The sequence below is a fragment of the Protopterus annectens genome, chromosome 10.part0 (assembly GCF_019279795.1).
Source record: "Protopterus annectens isolate FY-2018-M chromosome 10.part0, PAN1.0, whole genome shotgun sequence".
NCBI lineage: Eukaryota > Metazoa > Chordata > Ceratodontiformes > Protopteridae > Protopterus > Protopterus annectens.
In genome coordinates, this window is record NC_056744.1 from 972,599,732 (window position 1) to 972,625,890 (window position 26,159).

Sequence of the window (26,159 nt, forward strand, 5' to 3'; positions counted from 1 at the left end):
ATCCAGTCTAGCCCAGTTACTGTATCTTGGGGAGTAATTTCAACATGTTGTCTGTGTTCCTACTACTGAATTTATGTCTTCTGTACCAAGTATTTCTCCTGTACTACTTCATGAATTTGACCCCTTCTGTTATATTTCCCCTTCTAGGTCCCCAGTACATTCTTACTACTGCAAATCAGGTTCAAGTTCTCTACCATAATTAAATATTCCCTGCTGAAAGCTTATTGTTTCTCCTGAACATTTTCTAAGCTCCATAATGGTACATTAAAGTGGAATATAAATAAACAACCATACCTTTCTAGTAAACTCTCACTACCACAAATCTGCCATTATTCCTCATTGTTCCCTCTTTTGTCACTAATAGAGCCCCTCTCACAGTCAGAGTTATTACTGCTGTTTATAGTCAGAGTTATTACTGCTGTTTTCCTTTGTCACTGGTTTTCTGCTAAATAACTAGCTTGTAATCATTTTTGTCAAATTTACTTGTTCATTTCTATCCAAATAAATCTTTTTTAACCTTACTATTTTCATCCTGCATTTCTTAATATAGTTCGGTACTCTCTGCTTTTTGTCTGTACAGTATTTGTAATGCCATGTACATTTCATGTTAATATTGACAAACTAGCCATTTGTTTAAAAGGTAATGCTGGCACACATTGTATATGACAGTTCTTTTAATCACATTTGTACCTTACAGCTTATGTGCAAACTGTGACATGCTGATTTTATATGCAGTTGCATATTCTCGTCTCTGTTTGAATCCATGTTACATTTTTCAGGCTTTTCACTTCAATAATAACTCTCATGAAACAAAAAAAAATACTAAACACATTTTCGAAATATCCATTCCCTTTTATCTCACAGCAAACATACATAGCTATATACACTTTTTAAAAAGGAAGTCTTCCACTCCAAATAGGAGTAGTTTCTCCAAATCAGAAGCTGCAACTACAGGTGTTAGGTATTCTAAAATCATGTCTAACCATGTTAATGCTCATGTGAGAATCTGTGTTCCCACTTAAACAGATTGCTGTCAGTTTGTATCATATCTATCTTCCCCTTTTAGATGTGAAAAACAGCTTGCAGCTTTTCATTGAACTTTAACTTTTAACCTTAAGAAAATGTGCACTGTCTACCCTGAAATAAAAAAAAAGCTATGCACTGTTGTTATGCATTAAAGTACTATGGCTGCTGGCAACTACTTATATAACTATTCACTTTCCACTGTTTCAAATTTCAGTTTATTTTATTTTTTTTATTTTAATTGAAATGATTGCCACTATTCCTTTAAACGTCAGTGACTTTGCACCTTTTGGATTTTATTTAAAACATACTATTAAGACCTCTCTTGATTAATTGCACCCCCCAGGAGACTGCTTGTTGTCAGCTTAAAGTATATGCTAATGTAACAAAAAAAAAAAGCTAGCAACTTTTCAAATTCAAGAAAGAACTACGATTTTTCGTTTTTTTTCATCATTTATCTTGTTTTTCAGGTTTTGGTTAAAAAATGTATACCTTAAACTAAGAATAGTGATCTAGACACTCGCCTCTATAAAAATATGGGGATTATTGTAATGCAACGCTATGTATAATGTGGTCAGTACATTTTTATACTCCCAGCAGCCCAAGATCACTCCATTATATTAATTTTAACTTGCTTCTTTTTGTAGCCTTTTTCTTTTTACATTCTAAAGCATGGAAATAGTGCAACTAAAAAGTACTTTCTTACTTTAATATCACTAACACATACAACAGTCTCTAATAGCCTCCCTCCTTGGATTTAAAATGCCTTTAACCGCATAATATACAGAACTACTTTGCAATATGTCATGCAGTTTTCATTAGAAAACTATTATACAGATATTAATTTTATTTAGTTACTTATTCAGTCCATTAAGTGTTTTAAAAATTAATGACATAAACTGAGTTTTATGCTTTACAATTTTCCCGCCGGTTTAACACAGTCAATGATCTTCATCATTTTTGTCCATTTCTTGCAGAACCATAGTTTACATACCTAAACTGTATTCAGTGGGGCAGATCATTGACCATTCTTCTTCCTGGTCATCTCCATATCCCAAAACTGGTTTCTTGTTCAGGGTTTTCATCATTCTTGTAGTCAGATCCTCATTATTTTTCAGTCACTCAGATGTTTTCCTTAATGAAGTTGAAAATATTTCAGTGGCAAAATCTCTCTCTCTCTCTCTCTATATATATATATATATATATATATATATATAGGCTTTAATATTGTCAGAAGCAGAGTCCCCTTCTATTTGCATGTTCACTCATTGTTGACTAAACTTTGCAACATAAAGGGTGAACTTTTTTTCCCCCCTCCATAGCCTGATATGCATCCAAAATTCCTTCCCTCTTGTATGGAGCCCCTGTCCTCACCAATCTTCAATCCTCTCTAAAGTCACAGCTGGCTTCCTGCTACAGTAAAATCTCTGTTTGCTATGGGATCCAAATCCTTGTGATGTTCTCCACACCTTGAATTGGTTAGAACTGCCAAATATCTATCCTATCCTATAGTCAACTCTGTACTGCCAATAAACTTATTTTTAAACCCTCAAATTGTCCACTCTTTCCTCCACCCTCAAAGTACATCACCCTGGCAGACTACTTGGGTCCAACAATCAGAATCTCCTGGAAGTGTGCAAACACATACAAACTCCAGGGACACTTCTTCTATCCTTCTCCCTAGCTCGATTATGGAATTCCCTTCCTCCTGTCATTCGAACTATCAACAACCACTCCACCTTTAAGACCTTGCTCAACTCCCATCTCTCTTCTCCTGTTCTCACCCCACCTGAATCTTTCCATTTCTCCCCCTACTCTCCTTCATCCTTTTTTTCAACCTAACACTCATCTTCACCATTTCTCCTTCATCCTTTTTCCAACATAACACTTGTCTCTGCTATTTCTATTCACCTTTTTGCTACTCCACTTTTCTCTCCCTCCACCTCACTTACTTAGGAAGTGTAAGCCTTGAAGGTTCCTAAGTGCCTTGCTTTTTTGATATTTCTTAAATATACTGTATTAAAACACATTCCTTGCTATGTACTATTTCATGTATTCTTCCTTGCTTTTATGTCCTTAGAATACTGTGTCAGGACACATCTCACAAATATTTTGATTACTGTTTTGTTTTTGCCTTGTTTTTATTTTTAAACTATGTATAAATTACAAACTGTTGATTTTCATTTTTGAGCTATGTTATAAACTTTCAAAGTGGTGTTTTTTTATTGTAATCTGTACAAGGAGCTTTTCTCCCCAGGCCTCCATTGAAAACATGCTCTTTTCGACCCAATGGACTTTCCCGATAAACAAACTGTAAATAAATAAATAAAATGTCTTTATCCTTCAGGAAAAGTAACAGATGGATAATAGTGACTTATATCACACCAGCCTCTCAACATCCCTTGAAAAGTGGGATAAACATGCTTCTCTTCTGCTTGATGTACAGTGAACAGTTATTTTCCAGAAGCACTCGTCCCACATTTTTAATATTTTTGCCTTCTGTCATAGTTTTGTCACGAGCAGCTTTTTGAGTTGTTATGGTTGCATCTTTACTTCTACAGTTCTATTCTGCTTTCTGATGGCCAGATATGGAGCGTACAAAGGATGTGCCTTGTCCGTTATAACCTGCTGTTTAACACCAATCCAGTTGCTTATCTGTACTTTCTTAAATTAATGCAGTTTATTCTTCCCAGTTTCTCTGTTACAGCAAAAAAATCTCAGGTTCCCTCTGCATGCTCTGTCTTTTAACTATACTATTTTTGAAGCAGTTCTTGGCAAGTCTCATGCTTGGTCAATGTTTTCTTCATTTCAGCCTCTGTTTTCTGCAGTTTTATTAGCTGCTCTGAGTAGATCCTTAAAACGTCTCTGAGTACTGGAAGCCATTTTTTGTGCTAAAGTTTAAACTTTAACCATTTTTTGCTGAAGCTGTACAAAGTTCTCCTCAGCCATAAACTTTTCTTTTTCTGGTTAGTTTTCTTACTTTCTCCATTTTTTTGTTGTTGTTGGCATCCAAATATTGCATGTAATTGTCATTATCTAAATTGTAGCCAAATTGATTATTTGTTTTTATCTTTTTAACAATTTCTCAGGTTTCACACTTGGAGACCTCTAATCAGTGCATTAATTAGTTTGCAGCGGTCTTGGAAGTCCACTCAGAGCAGTTGTCTTTGGCGACCATTTTGGTTTCGGAAAGAAGTCCAGATTATGCTGGCATATTGCCAAAGAATACATATTCAGAAAGTGCTGTGGACAAGGGAGTTCCTCTGGATCCTGGGTCACAAATCTTCTCAGCAGTCCCTTGCTCAAGAATCTTAAGCTGCAGATGACAAACATTTATTTTTACCTCAGAAGCTTGTGATAACCAGACTGTTGACTTTTGGACAGTGTTGCATCTGATTTCTTGCTTGGTCATGGAGAGTTTGTGGTAGATCTTTGAGGTAATTGTAGTGCTTTTGCCCATGAACCCACTCTGATTATTATAACTTTAATGCTTCCATCATCTGTATCCACTTGGAAGGCTTTCAACTTCTTAGAAGGTAACATAGAAGTGGGAGAGATCGTAGAGGGGAAAGGTTTAAAGATGAATTAATTTCATTCTTGTGTTACTGTGTTTACGCTTATATTACTATTATACTTTCCACTATGCCTGTATCACTGTGTGTTTTGCATTGCACTGTTTATAGTATATGTGTTTGATCCTGAATGTTTTCTTAGCTGATATTCAGTACACCGAAAATAACGCACAAGTTAGTGACTGTTCTAAAAATAAGAATATTCATCAGTGTAATGTACTTTTAACTATGGCTGCATATGTCTGTAGTACATGCTTGTACTACTTACTGCATTTTTTTAAGTTGTGTTATGCTTTATTCCATCTGTATTTTAATGTACTTGCATCTTATTGTAATCTGATTTGAATGTATATATTTTTACTACCATGAACCACTGTGTGCCTCAACAAAGGTGAAAAAATAAAACAGAACAAATCACCTTGATAGAAATTGCGGACACCACTGGAGAAAACAAAAAGGTTTTAATCACAAAAGGTTTAGCGCTTTCAGGTCACCAAAGAAGCCTTCATCAGAACAAAGAACCCTAAACAAAAGACTCTTAATATACTACAACTAATCAAAAGCAACCAATCAAAGCTGCATTCCAATTAATTCCAACAATTCTTAAAAAAACAAACCATATTTGTATAAATACAGAAAAAAAAATTCTTTACAAAAAAGTGCTAAAATGTGTATAAAAACACTAACAAATAAAAATTAGATTAATTTGCATTTGTTTAAATCTGCATTCCTATGTAAAACTGCTTTGTAATTGGCAACACCATTTAAACCTGGAAAGTTGTAAGCGGTAAATGTTATCTGCCACTTAAATTCCCTGTAGTCTAATTCACTATCCCTATTCCCATTAAAATCACTAGGTACATGATCAACAATGGTAAAATAAAGCTTTTGATGATTTGCACAATTGTAAACATGCTTACATAATGCATTATCCAAATTTTTACTTCGAATAGCATACAGATGAACGTACATTCTCTTCTTTAATGGTTTGTTGTTTTATCCTGTATAAAAAGCCATGCAGGCTGAGCACTTTGCTAAATGCACCACATAAGAAGTATTACAGTTGAAAAGACTAGGTACCTGCCAAATTTTGTTACTAATGCAAACCTCAAAATACAGACATTCATCTATGTACCTACAAAAATTGCAGTTTAAACACTTAAAGTTAGCTCTATGACCTGTCTGATTTCCTCGGTGTCCCTTTTTTATAATTCTTTAAAGTTATGTGCCCTTTTATTAATAAATAAAGGTGACAACCCTAAGATAATCTTAAAATCATTGTGTGCCTCAAAAATTCTCCAATTGTTCTTAATAATGTCCCTAATGTTACTACTGTCCACTGTAAACACCAATTTCATGGACAGGGTCCAATCCTTGATGTCTGAAGAAAGAAATTTTTTTTCTGTATTTATATAAATATTTTTATTTTAAGAAGAATTGTTGCAATTTATTATTATTTTTTTTATTTATTTTACATTTGTTAACCGGGAGAGTCCGACTGGATACATGCCCATTTTCAGCGGACGCCCAGGGAGAAAAGCTCCACATGTGCAGAAAAGTGACACTCTAAAGTCATGGTTACATTGAAATTTAAAAATTTAAAAAATAAGTGACAATATATAGTAATGGTTACACTGAAATTTAGCAGCATTGTAGGTTTGTAATATGAAATATGTGCACAAATCATTTCACAGCATTGAAGTGTGTCGAATGAAGTGTTAACACAGATTGATTTTAAGGAAGACAATCAAGGGGGAAAAAGGTGGTTAGTTAAAAAGGGAAGCTGTTAGAAAACCCTTAGGAAAAAAGGGTTGAAAACATAGCCTTAGAATGGCTAGGATAACAAGTTATCATTCTGATAGTAATGTTCTAATGGTTGTTGAGAGGTGTATATAGTCTGGGTAGAGAAAGGTTTAGAAAGATTATACATATAGGTTCATGAGGTTATTATTATTGGGTATTTCTCATATGTGATTTGTGTTTTATTTTTTTATTTATTTTTTTTTTTTTGGGTTAGTGTGGGTTTAGACATGGACATAGCCAATGCCTGTTCAGGTGTTTCTTTAGGGATATTTTGAATTTGGGTAAGGTGGCTGTAGTGGTAAGACCTATGGGGAGTGCATTCCAATTAATTGGAGTGCAGCTTTGATTGGTTGCTTTTGACTGGTTTTAGTATGTTGGGGTCTTTCTGTTTTTAGGGTTCTTTGTTGTGATGAAGGCTTCTGTGGTAAGCCGAAACCTTGAGTGATTAAAACTTTTTTGTTTTATCCAGTGGTGTCTGTATTTTCTATCAAGGTGATTTGCTGTATGTATATATTTTGTTATTGCTTGCTTGGCAAATATTGTGGCTGGAATGGGTTTAGATCAGCTTACTTACCCAATTAACAAGCATTAAATAAATAAAGACATTTTACAGAGCTCTTTCTGACAGAGTTGTATGAAGAATTTTGGAAAGTACCGTCATTGTGCAGTACGCAAACAAACCGGTCAGTATTCATTCCTGAAAGGTATTTAGGATTACTGTAAATTTTTGGAACCTAGATCTGCCCTTGGGAATTAAGGTGGTAGCAGTTAATTTTGCAGGAGAGCAAGCAGTCCAACTACATGAGATGATTTGCTTGTTGGGTATGGGCAATAAGTGGGAATCCAAGCCCTGAAGCCTTCACTCTGTGGACACTGAGTTTTGAAGACTTGCAGAAGGACACTCATTGTCTGAAGGCAATATGCAGTTACAATTGTTTTGCATGCCACAGGATGTTCTGATGACATCCTGGTTAAAATGCCTATAGTAAACCTTTCCATCAGTTATTCTCTTGCTTTTGCCAACATATCAAGTGCAGTGAGGTTGCTTCTTTTGCTCTTCAGGGATTTCTTGTATCATCAGGGCAAGGTATTGCATCTTGCCATCTGCTTCTGTACTAGACAGATTTTGGAAACGATATAGCACTTTAAGCTTCTATCTTAAACCTCCACGAAAAAATGCCAGTTCCAGAATGAGATATAAAGTTTGTCTTGAGAATACTGACAGAGCCTTCCTAAAACCTGATCTTGTCTGCTACTTCAAACCTCTTGTATTTGAAGACGTTTGATGGCAGAAGCTTCAGTTATGAGAATTTAAGAATTCAGGCCCTTGTGTGTATTGCTGGTTACACACTGTTTCACAAAGGGAAAATAGATCTAGCTACAAACTCTTCCTTTGTGAACAAGATCATATCTAAAATTGTGTCTTCCTTTTGTAATTTCAGGGATTGCGTTTTTGACCTGATGAACCCTATAAAACAATCACAGGCCTGCAGGACAAAGGTTTCTACATGTCTTGCCAGTTTGCTTCTTTTAAATTGAAATGGTGGGGGTTGTGATGGGCAAGCAAATGATTTCCAAGTGGCTTGTTAGTTGCAGTGTCTTGCTGGGATGATGGCAGATCCATGAAAGGTCCATTTAGAGTGCGTTCTGTTGAAAGGTTGGGAGGGTGTTGTTTTAGTGCAGGCTTCAAGGGCATATTGGCTGGGAAATTCAAGAGGTAAACGACCTGTTCTCCCATCCAACTCTTTATGAAGTATTTTAAGGTACCCTGTCAGTCTAAAGCAAAGGGTGGTTTTGTGAAGGCAGTTCTTCAGAGTATAGTATAAGGAGCTTGCTTCTAGTTTGCTGTACTCTATCCAAGAAGAAGGCTTTGGAGAGGCAAGACCGAGAAGGAAATACTGTACAGCTCCCTAAGCCACTTACCATAAGGATAGAAATGTGTTCCTATTTCCTTTCTCTCCAGTAGTTGTGTCCCTCCTTACCTGTATTGATTGCAGATGTTTATAGCTGTATGTAGATGGTTTGCTGTTTGCTTTATGTATTCAGAGTGATGCTGTGCGCGGTTTGGCTGAATGATATACGAGTTTATCGTGACAAATTTAGACATTTAGGTTTACTGTGGAACAGGGACCAGTGAAAGGGTCTAGCTATGGTGAGTCTGTTGGCCTTTGTGTTCGGTGTTGCAGCTTGTACCATGATGTCATTGTCTTTTGAAGCCTGGTACTTGTTAGTGATATTACTGCTAAAGTAGCTGCTTCTTCCTGCTCATCACTGTGGGGCACAATCCCTGAGACTAACCTAGTGAAACACTGCCAAAGATGATGGGGAGAGGTGCATGAGTTCTGAGAGAAGGATATAGCTTGAGATTATGCTGGAATCCTTGTCTTTTGAGTACTGAGGAAGTATCTGCCATTGCCATCCAGATGATTGGTAACCCGGGGAGATAATTCAGAAGCAGAGCTAGAACAGCTTTCAAGCAGGGGCTGCCATTCATTGATGAAATATTTTGCAACCAGTGCAATGATCTGGAGTTAGGACTGAGGTCAAAGGATAAAATATTTATTGTTAAAATGAGGTGCCTCACACTGCTGTACTGCATTTTGTTTCCACATAGGACTTTGCCATGCATCATTAATTCCAGTGCTAAGTATTATTTTATTGTAGTAAGCTGTGAAGCAAAAATAATGGCTGTCTAATTTTATGTTGCCAAGTATAGCCCTCTAAGGAGAAACCGTGTCAGGTTTGCCTTCATTTTTGTACTGTACATATGCCCTATATAGTTCTATGTAGACTACATTTGCAGCAGTACTTTCCATGAGGAAGCACTTTCACAAGTCCATGCTGTAGTTGATCTCTGCAGAGTACATTTTTTGCCTTCCCTTCCCACCTGAAATGTTTCTGAAACTTGATGTTTTTTTAGAATTAAATAATGACGTAAACAAGTAACATGGTTCTAAACTGGGGGAACTGATAATTTCCAAGGGAAACACAAATGCTTACATCAGAGATATTAAGGCCAGTGTTTCATCCTTTTTATTCTGAAGTTGTGCTGGAATTTAGTGACACAAAAAGGTGGTATTGGTGTAAAATCAAATGCTTTGCTTATTCTTCAAGTAGTGGTGATCACAAAGATGATTGCTGTAAGTTACAGGTGGTGTCAGTCCGGTGGTTTGAGGAGGAGTTAATGTAAAGAGTTGGCTCAGTTAAGTTGAAGATACTCAACTCTCCAGGGAAGCCAAAAAGGAGTATTGTGTACCAGTCTTTCTAGTATTGCATCATGCCCGCTTAAGATGTATGCAGCTTTGCAACAACTTAAAAGACTTGGAAAGGAAGCCGTCATAAAAGGCAGTTGTAATAACCTATTCTCATCTCTTGGCCCATTCTGTGAGCCTTAAAATTTAGAAAAATGCTCAAATTGTACTTGGTTGACACTGATTATACTTGGCCCTTTGAACATTTTTTTATTTTCTTATTTCTGGCTGGAGTGAGAACATAGAGCAAGATCTTCTAAGCCTATTTGAAATGTTTAATTATGAGAGAATGAAATGAATGTCTCATGTTGACTAACAGAGATTGCGTTTTATGTTCCTTTTGTTGTGCACTTAACCACTCTCTGATGCACAGATAAGGCCATATGCCAACAGAACTTTGACTCATTTTATTTGTTTCATTTGCATATAATACTTCTACTATGATAATTAATAGTAAAAAAATAAATTTCTAAATCGTTTTCTGTATTTACTTAGTATTTATGCCACTTCCTCTACCTTTTCTGAAGTTCCACAAGTGGGATAAAAAGGTTGAACTTTCAGCTAGTGAAAACTTCATAAAAAAAGGATTTATTGAAGGGGTTAGTCCTGCCTAGACCATCTCATGTGGGGGCTTCATCCCTCACACTTCATTGCTTAAATATACTGACTCCATGATCAAACCACTGTGTGGAAAGAGGGAAAGAAAGACCACACCCACTAAATCACTGCCTGTACAGGAATGAATGAATGAAGTGGAGACAGCTGTTTGTTAGCGGAAATGAGTAGCCTACGTAGAGTTGGGGGTGGAGGGAGAAAAGGATTGTTGCTAGACATTGGGACACAAAAAATAAATAATAAATGCATGTACTGTCAACACTACTAACTGTTCATTAAAACAAGAATGCTTGCGTTGTAACAGGAGTTTATTGTGTACTTCTTAATTTAACTTATCTGTCGCCTGCGTCTTGGTTGTGTACTATAAAGTAATACCCAGATGTTATTTAGCATGTAGTGTGTGTACTTTAAGATGAATATATAATGCAGCTTTTAATTTACCTGTATCTTAGATACTTAGACGTGTTCATTACCTAAAATGATTACTTGCATTGTTTTATTTCTGTGTTTTCTGTTGTGTGCCTTTGTGCGCATTTGTGTAAAGCTTGCTGACTAGGACTGCACTGAAAAGGGGTGAACTTGTGTAAATAATTAGTTTAGTGATATGCATGTGTTCTGGTTGTATATGAATGCCTTTTTGTGCTTACAGAGAAATTGTGGCATGAGATTGCAACTTGAGAATATAGCTTCTATTTTATGTATGTGAAATAGCCACACTAAATACAAATTATATTAATTTTTGTTCTGTTCTTACCTCATAGAAATGTTGACGTGCAACAACTATTCATATGGACTTCGTGCTGTTATCCAGTGTCTGCCAGCCTGGTTGCGGTTTACTCAGTGCCTGCGCCGATACAGAGACACCAAGCGTGCATTTCCACACCTGGTAAATGCTGGAAAATATTCTACCACCTTCTTCGTAGTAACATTTGCAGCCTTGTATAGCACCCATAAAGGTATGTCATTAAACATCAAATATGCAAGGCTATCTTTATTTATACATTTGGAACTCAACTCTTGGGTCTTCTTTGCAGAAATCTAGGAAGAGTTGTAATAGTACTGCTTTTATTTTAGTATTGTCCTACCAGTGACTGTAAGCTTTCTCTGCTTTGAAAAGGCATCTCCTGTAAGAAATGGTGATCTGTGTACAGTAAGTGCACAAAGCTGCACTCAGAAGATTTTGCATGGATATTTTTCCAAAATCAGTATTTTGGTAAGGGGAGAAAAACTTGTTGATTATGAGCACCTCTGAGGTCTCCATCACTTGGAGAAAAGGCAAATTCTGAATTTGTAACAACTATGCATTTGCCTTACTCCTTTCTTCAACAACTTCATAATAGGAAAGGCATTTTTGAAACCCTGTACTTAAATACTTTCTTGAGGGAGAGTCACACTAAATTAATTTATAACATTTGGTAATACCCACCTTATTTGGCATCAATGTCCAGTCAGAAATTTGCAAAATGAATAGTTTCATCCCTGCTAGGTGTTGATGTGCATCTTAGACAGGAATGCAGTGAGGTAGGTTTGTGCATGTCTCCCTTATATATCCCAGTGATGAACATTCTGTTGTGGTTCTGAGTGTAGTGCATCTCCCAACTTAACAAAAGGGCATTATATTGTGCAAAACAGTGTTTCTACATTAGTGGCTTTTACTTTTCACTTGTTTTCTTGTTTTAGCATAGTTTCTTTACTGTGGATGTTATCCGATGATGAAAACTAACTACATCCAAAAATACAATTATGACAGGAGAATAGCCATAGGAGTCTTCCTTTCTCAGTGCCTTTTTGTTTAGATCCAGTTCATAGGGTCAGACTTTGTGGTAATTGTAGAAATTTTTACTCAGGCCACTAATTTAAAATGGAGATTTTGCTTTGTTTTTGAAATCTATTCAGTAAATGACCACAAGTAGTGGTATTTGTGGAACGAGCTAAAACAGAAAAGTAAAAAAAAAAATTATAAGGAGTCTGAATCATTAAAAAACATGGTATTGTCCACATTGGGTTGTGAGACTTTGCTAGCTGATGTTGAAGTTGTCATTTATTTTCACTGGATGCCATTGACAGAAATTTGTGCCTCTGCAGAGCTTTTAATGATATTAGGTGATCATCACTTAGAAACCAGACCAGTGACTTAATTTGTACTGACATCAGCATTTTCTAACATAAAGGTGGAATTTTAGGAACCTGAGGTGCAGGTTTCTATTGTGGAAGAGACTGAAATTCTTCCAGTAACTTAGGCTTTCTTCTTTATTCAACTGTTCCTATAGTCAACTTCAAGAAAAGGTAATTCTGGATTGTTTTAAGGTCTTCCAAAAGGACTTTGGGTCTCTTAATTAACTTCAGTGACCAATATACGTCAGAGTGGATTGCTTCATACCTTTACATGTCTTGCAACCTGCAATCATTGAAAATAGGAATAAAGGCCAGTGAAAAGTAGATATATCCAGTCAAAAAATCTGAACATCTGATTATCATAAAATTTGAATCCCAACTAGCACATAACTCTTCCTGCTTCCTGTAGGAATGTTGGGTACTACTCAGAAACACATTTAAAAAACAGAGTGGCAAAAACGATGAAAACATATAAGCACATTATCAGAGAGGTAAACTCTGTAGTGTTTAATGAATTATAATGCAAAATTCTACCATACAGGGTAATTTATTTTTGCTTCTGAAAAAGGGAAATGTAAGATGTGTTCTCTTTCTTTAAATTATTGGTGTCACTGGTGTGCTGGTCATGTAGTGTAGTTTTCTGTGTACTAGACAGCTTCAAAATTGCATATGATGAGAAGAAGGGATTCAGAAGTTTGTATGAAAGGATAAATCAATCCTGAAAGTAGGGACATACCTCCAAAAATAGGGCATCATATGCAGGGTAAGGCATTGTGAATAGGAATGTTCCTCCAAAATGAGGTCAGTTGGGAGATCTGCACCTGCATCAGTATTTGCTGAGGTTTAGACAAAAGGAAGAGAGAGAGATAGAGGAGTTTTCCCACTGGTTTCCAAGAAGCTAAGTGTTGTGTTTTTTTTTATATTGGAGTGTTTCTCTTTGCTCTTTCTCATCTTGCAGATTCCCCTTCACTGGCTTCTGGATCCATTACTCGCAACTTCAATTTTAATGAAAAAAAAATAGAAATGGAACTGTGAGACAACACCTAGTCAGAAATTGTACTGAACACTTTCGTCTTTATTAAACCAGACTTCTTCAGAGTACACAAGGTAAAAAGTCTTTTTCTGTATATAAACCATTAACCAGTGAAATAAATAATTTTTAAATAAACTGAAACATCATACTTAAATTATATTGAACTGTAAAAACAGTTGTTCACAATAGAATCCCAAAACCAGTGAAATAAATCATTTTTAAATAAACTGAAACATCATACTTAAATTATATTGAACTGTAAAAACAGTTGTTCACAATAGAATCCCAAAACACTCGCTCCCCATAGACAGAAAATCCAAACAAGCACTTAAAAGGCATCACTTGAATAAAATCTACATACATAAAGTGACATAGTCACTTACATATTTTACTTTATATATTTATTTTATACATACATTTACAACTGTTTTTACATTCTTACACATTTTTATTATTTTTTATATTTATTTTCAAGTGACACTTTATGTATGTAGATTTTATTCAAGTAGATGGCTTTTAAGTACTTGTTTGGAATTTATGTCTATGGTGAGTGAGTGTTTTTGGATTCTGTTGTGAGCAACTGTTTTTTATGGTTCAATATAATGTATGCATGATGTTTCAGTTTATTTAAAAATGATTGATTTCACTGGTTAATGGTTTATATATATATATATATATATATATATATATATATATATGTAAATATGGTTTATATATATATATATATATATATATATATATATATATATATAATATATATATATATATATATAGAGAGAGAGAGAGATATGTAAATGATTTTTTTTTTTACTTTGTGTACTCTGAAGAAGTCTGGTTTAATAAAGATGAACGCACTTAGTACAATTTCTGAATAGGTGTCCTTTTACAGTTCCATTTCTATTTTTTGTGGTTTAGTTTGTTTATGTATTGTTATCAATTTTATTGATACCAAAAACATAAGCAGAGACTATGATTGGTCTCTCTGACATATTTTGTCTTCAAAGAGGAGACCATCATAAATGTCTTCTTCTTCTTCCAGCTGCTCCCATTAGGGGTCGCCACAGCAGATCAACTGTTTCCATTTCTTCCTGTCCTCTGCATCTTGCTCTGTCACACCAACCACCTGCATGTCCTCTCTCACCACATCCATAAACCTTATCTTAGTCCTTCCTCTTTTCCTGTTACCTGGCAGCTTCATCCTTACCATCTTTTTCCCAATATACTCTGCATCCCTGCTCAGCACATGTCCAAACCAACGTAATCTTGCCTCTCTGGCTTTGTCTCCAAACCTTCCATCCTGGGCTGACCCTCTAATATACTTATTCCTAATCCTGTCCATCCTCGTCACACCCAGTGCAAATCTTAACATCTTCAACTCATCCATGTCAAGCTCTGGCTCTTGCCTTTTTGTCAGTGCCACTGTCTCCAACTCATATAACATAGCTGGTCTCACTATAAATGTCTAAGGTCTCATAATATGTGGAGAGGAATCTTCCCTCTTCTGCAAATAGTCCAGTATTTGTGGAATAAGAATTCAAAACATCCAAGACTCAATAGATCAAGTAATTTGATAAACCCTTAGAAGATTCTGCTGACTTGGATTTTGATGCAACTTCAGAGAGTCCTAGTGCATCCTTAGTATCTTCAAGTGCTTTGTCTTTTGTCAAGGAAGGGAGGTGTTCAGACATGTAAAGTAAGACTGTTTATATCTATAGTACTTTGGCAATGAGTGCCAGTAATTATTTACTTTGTTATGCTGTCACTATTATTTTTCATATCAAATGCAGTAAATTTTAGAAAATTGGTGGACTCCAAGGAAGAAGAGGATTTCTTTCTGTATTTAAGAATACTGAGTCTGTGAACCTTCATATCTTAAAGTATATTTATGATGTATTTGATTGCTTTCACTGGAGCAACTGTGATAAGCATAGCTATATGCTGGCATTTCTTGTTGTCTTTAGAAAGTTTATCTGAACCCTCAAAAGCTAAAGTTATCAATACCGCAGTTACAGGAACGTTTTTAATTTGGACTTGTACCTTACTGCTCTTAGAGTCTTTAAAGGAAAAAGAGAAGTTCAGGGAACAACAGCAAGAAACAGACTTGCCAGTTGATCCATCCTTCCACAGAAATTTTCCTTCCCCTATATTGATTTTCTACTCTTTTGATAGTAGCACAGACATCAGTACTACTCAGGGAACCTCATTCATTGTGCCTGCTGAGTTTACATAATTTTATAATTTATAATAATTCCATATTTATAAATTAGATATTTGATAAAACACTGGATGTAGCACAAATTAATTAATAACAAGATACAATGGTGAGACTAATTTTTCTATTAAACTGAATTTAAAATAGTGTTTAAGGTGCTTTGAATTTGTGAAAACAATTAATCAGTTGTAAAATCGTTATATGTGCTCTGCCATTATTGTAACACTTATGACTGATGGCTGTTAACATATCTGCTGAATTCGGGGATGAAGTGGTGTTAACATGCATGTAATTCTCCTCTCAGTAGTAGGATCCTTGTTTGTTTTTAACATTGAGAAAATGTTCTGGAGAACCTCCTGTCAGATGCTAAATGAACTCTAGGATTCTGTGGAACCATGTGTGAAAGTCACTACTTTACAAGAAATTTACATAGAAGACCATTACCTTACCACATCCCTCATTCTCCAAGCTGTCTTAAATTGCCAAACTTAGCTCTACATGAAAAAGTGCTGTCTAATATATAACACATCATGACAAGTTATAAATAAGTAGAGTTGATATAGTTTTCATTTATTCTGTGTTTTTTTACATATATATGATGATGTAAGGAAGACTCGCGCAAAGAAAAAACACAATGCCACAAAGTCCGGAGAGGGAACAACTCTACAACATAACTTCAGATACTCTCCATCTAAATATAAAACTCAAGCATGTAAAAATAATCACAAAACCTGTTCTTTTTATGGTGGGTGCTTCCTCCAAACTTATATACAACGTTACCATTTTACAAACATAGAGAAAGTAAAAACCACCTGTGCCAACATAAGAACTGCCAACGTACACACTATGACACTGCTCCAGCAGTACATTACCTCAAAAACTGTAACATTTCAAGTGCATACTGTACTGAGTGAATGCACCCCCCCCCAACATATCCCTAAAAACTGCACTCCTAACCAGGGCACACACTAATCCACAAAAACTTACTCGATAAGCAAAGCAAATTGACATTACCTACCCCAAAAACAAACTCTGAAATTTTGTGTTACACTAATGTGCTTGTGTGTGTTCTATAGTAACATTACTATAAAGTAAAGCCAATCAATGTTTTTTCACTCAGTTTTTACAGTACATTTATTTTTGTTTATGCTTGAATGAGTACATAATTCTAGTATGCCTGTTTAGCAACCTTTGAAGTACATGAATTTTTGAAACAAGTGTTAGAAGGCTTATAGAACAATATTGCATAAGTTTGTTTGTACGGGTCTATATTACATTGACGAGCGCTTAAATGTTTGAATCGCTAAAGGTCAACCTTTAGAGATCGAACATTTAAGTGTTCGAAAATGTAATAAAATTAAAAAAAAAAAAGTAAACTGAAAGGGTTTTAGCACTCTCCAACACCCCCCCTACTTAAATATACCAACTCCGAGATCGCACTTCAGTGCACGGCAGAGCGGAAACGGATAATTTCCCATTCCCTACACTGTAGCGCGATCTTGGAGTTGGTATATTTAAGTAGCGGGGAGTGTGGGGGGTGCAGGGGGGCTTGCCCCAATGCTTACACCCTTTAGTTTTTTTGTTTTACTTTTATTTATTTATTTTGTTTAATTTTTAAAGATATTCAAACACTTAAATGTTCGTTCTCTAAAGGTCGACCTTTAGAGATTCATAGGTAGGTACTAGGCTATCGGCCCAAGGGCCTACGTAAGCCTAGCCAGCAAGGTTCCATAGCTTACGCCACCCAATAAAGTTATTTTCCTGTGCCACTGTCGAGCAGAGACACAGAAGTGATCCCTGGGGTGTATTTCCTATTTCCCATCCACTCATCAAGATTTTTCTTGAAGAGTGCTAATGAAGAACTTTGCTTGACATAGATGGGTAGCTTGTTCCAGAATATAGGAAGTCTCTGGGACAGGAATCCATCCCTCCAGCGCGTCCTGTTTATTGTGGTGACAAGGTTTAGGTCCCTAGAGCATGTAGCTCGGAGGGATTGGGATTTCCTTAGGTGTAGCATGTCCAACAGCTCTGGGTTTGACATAGCTTTATATGTTAGGCAGAGATCACCTCGGAGTAGGCAATATGCTACGGAGTAATGCTGGAGTTTTTTGAGGCGGTCAGTCTAGGGCATCGGTTTGAGGCCAGTAATCCTCTTTGTGAGGTACTTCTGTGGCCTTTCCAGCTGCTGCAGATGTCTTGTGAGGTACATTCCAAAAGGGGCATTGTACTCTATAATGGGTCTAATGAGTGACGAGTAGAGGGGAACAATGACCTCTTTTTTCCTGGATGAGAACCCTTTTATGATGAGGTGTGCCATGTAGAAGGACTTCCTGACTACTGTGGCGATGTGACTATCAAAGGAGAGACTACTGTCCACCTGGGTCCCAAGGTCTTTTATCACGCATTCAGTGTTAAGTAGATTGCTGCCTATGTGGTAGTTCATGGGTACAGAGTTTTTACCAAAGGGGATGACACTGCACTTTTTGGCATTGAGCTTGAGACCATGACTCTGACACCAGGCATCTGTCTCAGTGAGGGCCTTCTGTAGGATGTCCACATCATTTGGGGACTTGACTATGGCTCCTAGTTTGCAGTCGAACATTTAAGCATTCGTTTATCTAATATAGAGCCATTTGTACATGGTCAGGGGTCCACTTCTTAATTTCGAAAGATCAGAATCTCGAGATTCTTAATATTGAACCCAAAATCTCAAGGATCTGAAATCTCGAAATTAAGAGGGGGAAAAAAACATGGCAACTGCTAAAACCATGTTTTTGCAGGAGGGCAAGCCCCCTGCACCCCCCACACCCCCTGCAACTTAAATATACTAACTCCAAGATCATGCTACAGTGAAGAGAATGGTAATGTTCATGTTCTGCACTGTATAGCGATGTACATTACGGTTCTTTTCACTGTACAGCGATGTTGGAGTTAGTATGTTTAGGTTGCAGTGGGTGTGGCAGGTGCGGAGGGGCAAGCTCCCCTGCAAAAACATGCTTTTAGCAGTTGTCATTTTTTGTTTTTTATTCTTAATTTTGAGATTTCAGAACCTCGAGATTTTGGGTTCGATATTATGAATCTCGAGATTCTGATCTTTCGAAATGAAGAAGTGGACCCATGGTCAGATATAATTTTTGCATTTTGACACGCAACATTTTTATGACACGTTTGGGATAACCATTTGTAGAGTAAGGTCAAATAACTTCTTAGTTACCAAGAATACTACATATATTTCCTGTCTAAAGAAATCAGTAGAATATGTTTAGCTTTAAAGGGCTTGTTTCTTCTGTCTGAATATTTTTTAATGAAACAAAATAGAAGAAGACTGTTGCTTATTTGTTTTCTGTATATTGAAGATAAAAGAAACTGCAAGGAACCACCATGAAAAGTGAAAAAGTTTTAATGTTGAACGAGCGCTTTCACGCACACACAGGTGCACTTCATCAGGTTACAATTAGATAAAAGAAACCTCTCTACTTATATACAAGAAACAAGTATCAATTAAACAATTGATAAAACAATAATGATGTAATTAGAGCTATTATCATTCCACAATTTAAAGAGACAGATTCAGAATATCTTATAGTACCCATTCTCAAAGATGTAGACTCAATTGCCGGTCTATTCACCAAAGTCAATCACAAACATGGTTTATAAAAATCATTTACAAAAAACCATTTATAAAAACATATGATGTGAATCATAGGTCACATACACTCTCAAAAAGATTATTATGTACATCATTTATAAAACCAAATAACAAAGTTTCATCAATCCGTGTGTCACTACGGATCGAAAACAATGTCTGCTAGACCAGTCAACATGAGCAGACGCATTGATTAAAAACTTCAGCATGACATTTTTATCCTTTAGTGAAGACCCCAAAAAATCATAATTTACTGCTCAGCCAAGAAATATATTGGCCGAGTAGAAAAACCATACTTCATAGGAGATGGTAAACCATAGTAAAATTAAGTTAAAATTATTCCATTGCTAGCGTCAGCATATTCGATTATCTTAAAGATATATTGAAACAATAAGATAATGTGGAATGATAGAGCTATGTTCGCACATGCCTAATATCAGCAGATTATACAATAAGCATCAGGTATGGACAGGTCAAAATTAGCTAAATTCAGAAACGTTAAAAATGCATCATATTAAAACAAAGCATCAACAAATACTTAGAGTATGTATTCATACTCATTGTTTTATGTGCTTATCTAATTTCACAGTGCACGCCTCAGTCAATATCATTTTCATTAAAGCTGCTTGAACTCATGCATTGATTTAGTGGTAAGGCTACTACAGTAGATGATGCCATACACATGTCAATACACACACAGTTGTATATATATTTTTAGCATGAACTCACATAATCAAGCCATGCAAATATATACTATTCTATTGCATGGTGAACAAAAATCATTACGATACAAGGATACACCAATGTGTGAACCTAGATCATGTGTGATATATCAAAAAGCTGACATATAGCATGAAAAACTATAAAAGAAGGACCAGAGTGTATTTAAAAGTTATATAACGAACTATAATGTTTATGAATGTTTGATGTAAGGGGAATGTAAAGACAGGGAAGGTAGCAGGCACATTATAAGGATCCTAGAAGGGCAGGACGGATACTAACCACCGAATTAAGTCCAGGTGGAACATGAGCTTTTAGTCTCAGTATCCATCTTAATTCAAACATCTCAATCGTACCTACATGGTCCCCTTCTCTCCTGTTGGGATTTACTACCTGCAAAACCAAGAAACTAAAACTATGCTGGGGTCTGTCATGACAATGCATAGCTAAGGCATTTGTAAGATTAATTTTCTTTATATCGTATACATGATTGTAGACACGATCCTTTAGTCTACGTGATGTCATCCCTACATAGTATGCATCACATTGGTTGCAGGTCGCTAGATAGATGACATTTTGTGTGTCACATGTGGCATAAAAAGTAGGTTTAAAGTCCATATTGATACCTGAGATGTTAAAATCTTGAGTCTTATTAATATATTTACATAATGAACATCTACCACATGCATAGGTACCTGTTTTAAAGTTAGCTCTTATATCAACAGGAGCGACATCTAATTTTTCTTTACAAAGTAACCTTTTAATATTTAGGCAGTTATTAAACCTAAATGTAGGTTTTTTCCCAACCAGTTGTGAAAGAAAAGGATCTAAAAGGATCTTTCGAAATGAAGAAGTGGACCCATGGTCAGATATAATTTTTGCATTTTGACACACAACATTTTTATGACACGTTTGGGATAACCATTTGTAGAGTAAGGTCAAATAACTTCTTAGTTACCAAGAATACTACATATATTTCCTGTCTAAAGAAATCAGTAGAATATGTTTAGCTTTAAAGGGCTTGTTTCTTCTGTCTGAATATTTTTTAATGAAACAAAATAGAAGAAGACTGTTGCTTATTTGTTTTCTGTATATTGCTGACTTTTGGTATATAGACTGCTTAATTTTCTTTGTTGGTAAACCTTGTTGCAGGTAAATGCTATATAATTTAGGGCTGTAGGAGTTCACGTACAGTTATTTTATGTCTGTCACTTGCAACAAGAAATAATAGGCCTTGTTTCTTTATAACTTAGTTTATAATTTGTGCCTTTGCAGCATGTTATTATTATGTAAAACACTCTTATAATGCTGCCATACCTTAGATGACAAGAACATCCATTAATGGTCAGCAGATCTTATTTCACTGATGGATGTTCTTCATGTTTCACTGTTGCAGTCATCACATTTGGGTTATCCCTGCCAGGATAGCCCTCTGCTGGCCTGAATACCAGAGACTTAGTATTTCTGCGTCAGTTTCTGTCACTTGAGAACTGACATCAGGTCGTCAGTGGTAAAAAGTAAGGCATCCGATGCCATTACATCAGTCTTTCTTGCCATGGAGCCCAAAGCAGAAGCAGTTTGCATGAGTGCCAGTCGGCCGCTACCCGAGTTTTTGTTCCAAATTGAAGTTGAAGTCTTCTAAAGCTAAGTACCCTGTTTGGGGATCCTTTTTTCTTGCACTAACCAATATCAGAAAAAAGTTAATAATTGTCTCACCTGTGGAAAGCAAATACCACACCGAGACTTCCACTCTTGCTGTGTCACTTGTCTAGGCCCAGACCACGACGTCCCCTGTTGTCGCTTCAGTGATTTGTTTAATGCCAGAACTATCCATCGTTGGGCCCATATTGTAGCCAGATATTTTCATTTGCAGTCCTTGAATTCCGATATGGCTTCGGTAAGCCATCCGACAGCAGATCTACCAAAAAAGTAAAGATAAAGACAGACAGACTGCACAGGTCCAAACCTACCGACGACTCTTCCGTTAAGCTAGTCATCAGTCCTCCGGTACTCAGTGAGGCGCTTTCTCAGCCAGTGATGCCCACTTCAGTTGATTTGCAGGCCACTACCAAGACCCTTTCGGAGTCCGGTATGCCCCAAAACTCTTGTTCGTCTAACGATCCTGCGGTCGTCTCTACCTTGGATGGGTCCAGAGCTGCTAAGCAGGCACTGTCTTCTGAGGAAGTCCTTCGTACCTCCTAATCTCAACACAAACCAACATCTTCTTTCGTGACTACCGTTCTTTCAAAAACAACAGAGTTCCTTAGTCCCAGGGTTCGAACCGCACCCAAGAAACCAACTACCCACTCCCAAGCGCCTGCTGCCTTGCCTCCGTCTCAGATGCTTAAAATGGTGGAAGACCTTATCATGCTGATCAGGGGAAGCCAAGCTACCCCCTCATAAAGGAAAAGAGAGATGTACCCAGTAGTTTTGTCTAAACAAGAATCAGATGAATCTGATGTATCTGACTTTGAAGACATGCAACACCTCTCGACTTGTGAGGATTCTGATGCAAAGGAATCCATTCCTTCAGCCTCTCCCCCAGAGGATTTTTCCTTTGGGGAAACCCTGCATACTTTAAGGGAGCATTTTTAATGGGAGAGTCAGGACTGCCCTCAATCTAAAAAGAGACTCAGGGAATTCCTAGATCTTCCACAACACAGACCCTTGGCCATCCCACCAGTCCTGGATGTGGTAGATGATGTTTTCCTTGAATCCAGCTTGACTCCTGATGCCCTATCTCCTGCTCCCAGAAAACCAGACAGGTACTAGAGAGTCCCTGACTCACACAAATATCTTTTTAAAAATCCAAAAGCTGACCCTGAGGTCATTTCTCTAGGGCCAAAAGGGATTAAAGCAACCTCTGCTAAGAATCCCACCCCCAGGGATTCATGAGCATTGGACAGATGGGGTAAAAAAGTATACACCTCAGCTACTCTTGCTATCCGGACACTAAATTGTCGGCTCCATATGCTTAAATATCAGCAACATACCTTGGAACTACTCCTTAAACAAAAAATGTCTTCCTTTCCTGCTTGGGCAGAATCTAAGGATTTACAAGACTTAATGCATTCTGCAAGTCAAGTAACTAAACACACTTTGCACTGTGGTTTTGATGCCCTAGAAGCTTCCTGCAGGGCAGCAGTCACTGGATCTGTCATTAGAAGACATGCATGGCTTAAGGAACAACCCCTGCCAGACCATGTCAAATCTAAATTGTTGGATGCCCCCTTCCACAAAGATAACTTATTCGGCACTAAGGCAGAAGAGGTCTTAAAAAAGATGGAAAAAAAATCAAAATATATGCAAACATTTAAAGATTTCTTACAGTTCCAGCCCCCTAGGTTCAGCAGGCATTTTCCCTCCAAGCACTGGTCCTTTCCTGCTCCGAGTAAACAGGCCCAGCTTAGGCCCCTTGGAAACAGACCCCCCAGATGGCAGCCCCAGGGAATGCAGAGATCTAAGCATTGGACTACCTCCACTTCAAAACCAGGGAGTTCTCAGCCACTCCCTTATGGTAAGAACTCACAATCACTCACCTCCTCCCGACCTCCCCTCTGCCCACCTTCACTTACCTCTAGGAGAAAAACTCTCCTTTCATTCAAGCACCTGGGCCACCATTACCAAGGACCAATGGGCTCTGAACATTGTGTCTCAGGGTTACAAATTCTTCATCCACACCCTTCCAACCCCAAATGGGTTCCCAGGTCTACCACCAAATCAGTGGACAGAGGCTCAAAAGCAAATCCATTCCTTGCGCTCTCTGAGGGCAGTAGTACACGTTCCTGCAGAACAGATAGGCCAAGGCTTCTATTCCAGACTTTTTCTGGTGCCCAGAAAAGAGGGCACCTGGCACCCCGATCTATCCATTCTAAACACCTTCCGGGTGATCCCAAAATTCTAAATGCTCACTCTTTAGCAGCTGCTACCCATACTCTCCAAGGATGCTTGGCTAGCCACTCTGGGTCTAAAAGAGGCTTACCTCCACATTCTTATTAGGGAATCATGCAGAAAATATCTCCGCTTCAGGGCAGGATCTCAACACTTTCAGTTCGGCTTCCCTTTGGCTTATCTACTGCTCCAAGAGTTTTCACAAAATGCCTGGCTCCAGCCATTGCCTTTTGCAGACAAAGAAATATTCATATTTACCCCTACTTAGATGATTGTCTTATTAAGGTAGACAGCCAGGAAAAGCTGCTCAAGCACTTGGCCTTTGTAAGGAGCCTACTAACTTCCCTAGGGCACACAAACAACAAAAAGAAATCAAAACAGGTTCCCACCCAAAGGATAATCTTCCTGGGAGCAAGTCTGGACACAGCATCCCAGATGGCATAACTTAGACCAGAGAAACAAATTTTCCTGTCAGCCTACTTCTCTCAACTGGCCACCAGGCCCCAGCTTTCTTCAAGGAAAATCCGGCAAGCTCTGGGGTTCATGGCATCTTGCATACTCCTCATTCCATATGCCAGACTGCATATGAGGAAACTTCAATGGTACCTAAAGAGCCTTAGGTGTCAGCACTCTCAAGACCTGGAAACTCTTTTACCTATAATTCCTTGTCTCAGAAAGGAATTTCTTTGGTGGGCAACAGCATGCTCCCACAACAAGGGACTGCCTTTCTCCCCACCACCCCCACCGCCCAGACACTCACCACAGGCGCATCAGATTACGCTTGGGGTGCACATCTGGATGGCAGGTGCATGCAGGGCCAATGGAGCCAGCAGCAAATCCCCCTGCACATCAGTCAAAAAGAGATGATGGCTGTGCAGCACACCTTGATAGCTTTCCAAACCCCTTCTCTCTCCAGGGGTTCTCCTGATCAAAACAGACAACACCATTGTGATGTGGTACATCAACAAGCAGGACGGACTCACTCCTGCCCTCTGTGCAGGCTGGCCATGACCCTTTGACTCACAGCCTCTTCCATGCAACTACACCTGTTAGCACAATACCTACCAGGCTCTCTCAACTCCCTGGCAGACCAATTAAGCAGAAACCTTCTGGACCCACACAAGTGGCAGTTCAACAGAAATACCTTCACCCTAATAACTCAGAAATGGGGAACCCTGAAGGTTGACCTCTTTGCCTCCCACACCAACCATCAGCTCAGCAAATTCTGCACCAGGTACCATCACTGCATGACTTGGAAAGTGGATGCCCTGAGCTTCCCCTGGGTCAACCTCTCGGTCTGTGCCTTTCCACCCCTACCTCTCATCCCCAGGGTACTGCTCAGAATAAGGGAGGAAAAACCAAGGCCCATTCTTATAACTCCAGACTGGCCTCGACAGCACTGGTACCCTTTGTTGCGCAGCCTGTCCCTGCTGCCTCCATGGCATCTTCATCAGAATCTCAACCTCCTAACCCAGAGGGAAGGGGAATTCAGGCATCCCTAATTGCAGACACTCAATTTGGCAGCTTGGCTGTTATTCCCTAACCCAGAACCATCTGCCATCCTCAGTAAACAGGTTCTGGATGTTATCCGTGAGGCCAGACGCCCTAGCACCAGAAAGTCTTAGGCAGATAAATGGAAAAGGTTCTGCACCTGGATCCAGGCTAAGGGAGCCAATAAGGCACAGTCCTCCATCCCTGTCATCCGGATTACCTAGCTGACCTACTACACAGTGGTCTCTCTTTCTCCTCTATAAAAATTCTTGCCTCTGTATTTCTGCTCATTTTCCCACTGAGCAGCCCCTTTTCTCACACCCTTTGATCAGACAGTTCCTCAGAGGGGCTAGCGACTTGAGCCCCCCCCCCCCCAAAAGGACACCAACACCAGCTTGGAACCTTAACTTTGTCTTGGAAAAGCTCACCCTGCCTCCTTTTGAACCTTCTTCTTCTGCAGAGCTAAAATTTCTCTCCTGGAAGACAGCCTTCCTTCTGGCCATCACTTAAGCCAGAAGAGCCTCTGAGCTGTAAGCACTCATGGCTGTGGAACCCTTCATCATCTTCCATGCAGACTGGGTATCCCTCAGAACTAACCCATCCTTCATGCCCAAGTTGGTGTCCAATGTAGCTCTCAACCAATCTATTCATTTGCCCACCTTCTTTCCTAATCCCCAGAACAAGGGGGAGAGGATTCTTCACTCTCTAGATGTGCACAGAGACACGGATACTATATGGACAGGACTAAATCCTTCAGAAAGTCTGATCAATTGCTTGTTAGCTTTGC

General features: G+C 38.0%; 1 protein-coding gene across 1 annotated transcript in view; it reads left to right on the top strand.

Moving 5' to 3' along the window:
* Positions 1-26,159, top strand: part of XPR1 (xenotropic and polytropic retrovirus receptor 1) — a 2,667,923-nt gene that overhangs the window by 2,167,862 nt on the left and 473,902 nt on the right. Inside the window, 1 exon segment of the mRNA XM_044085740.1 lies at positions 11,026-11,220. Within this exon segment, the coding sequence (XP_043941675.1) occupies positions 11,026-11,220 (195 nt within the window).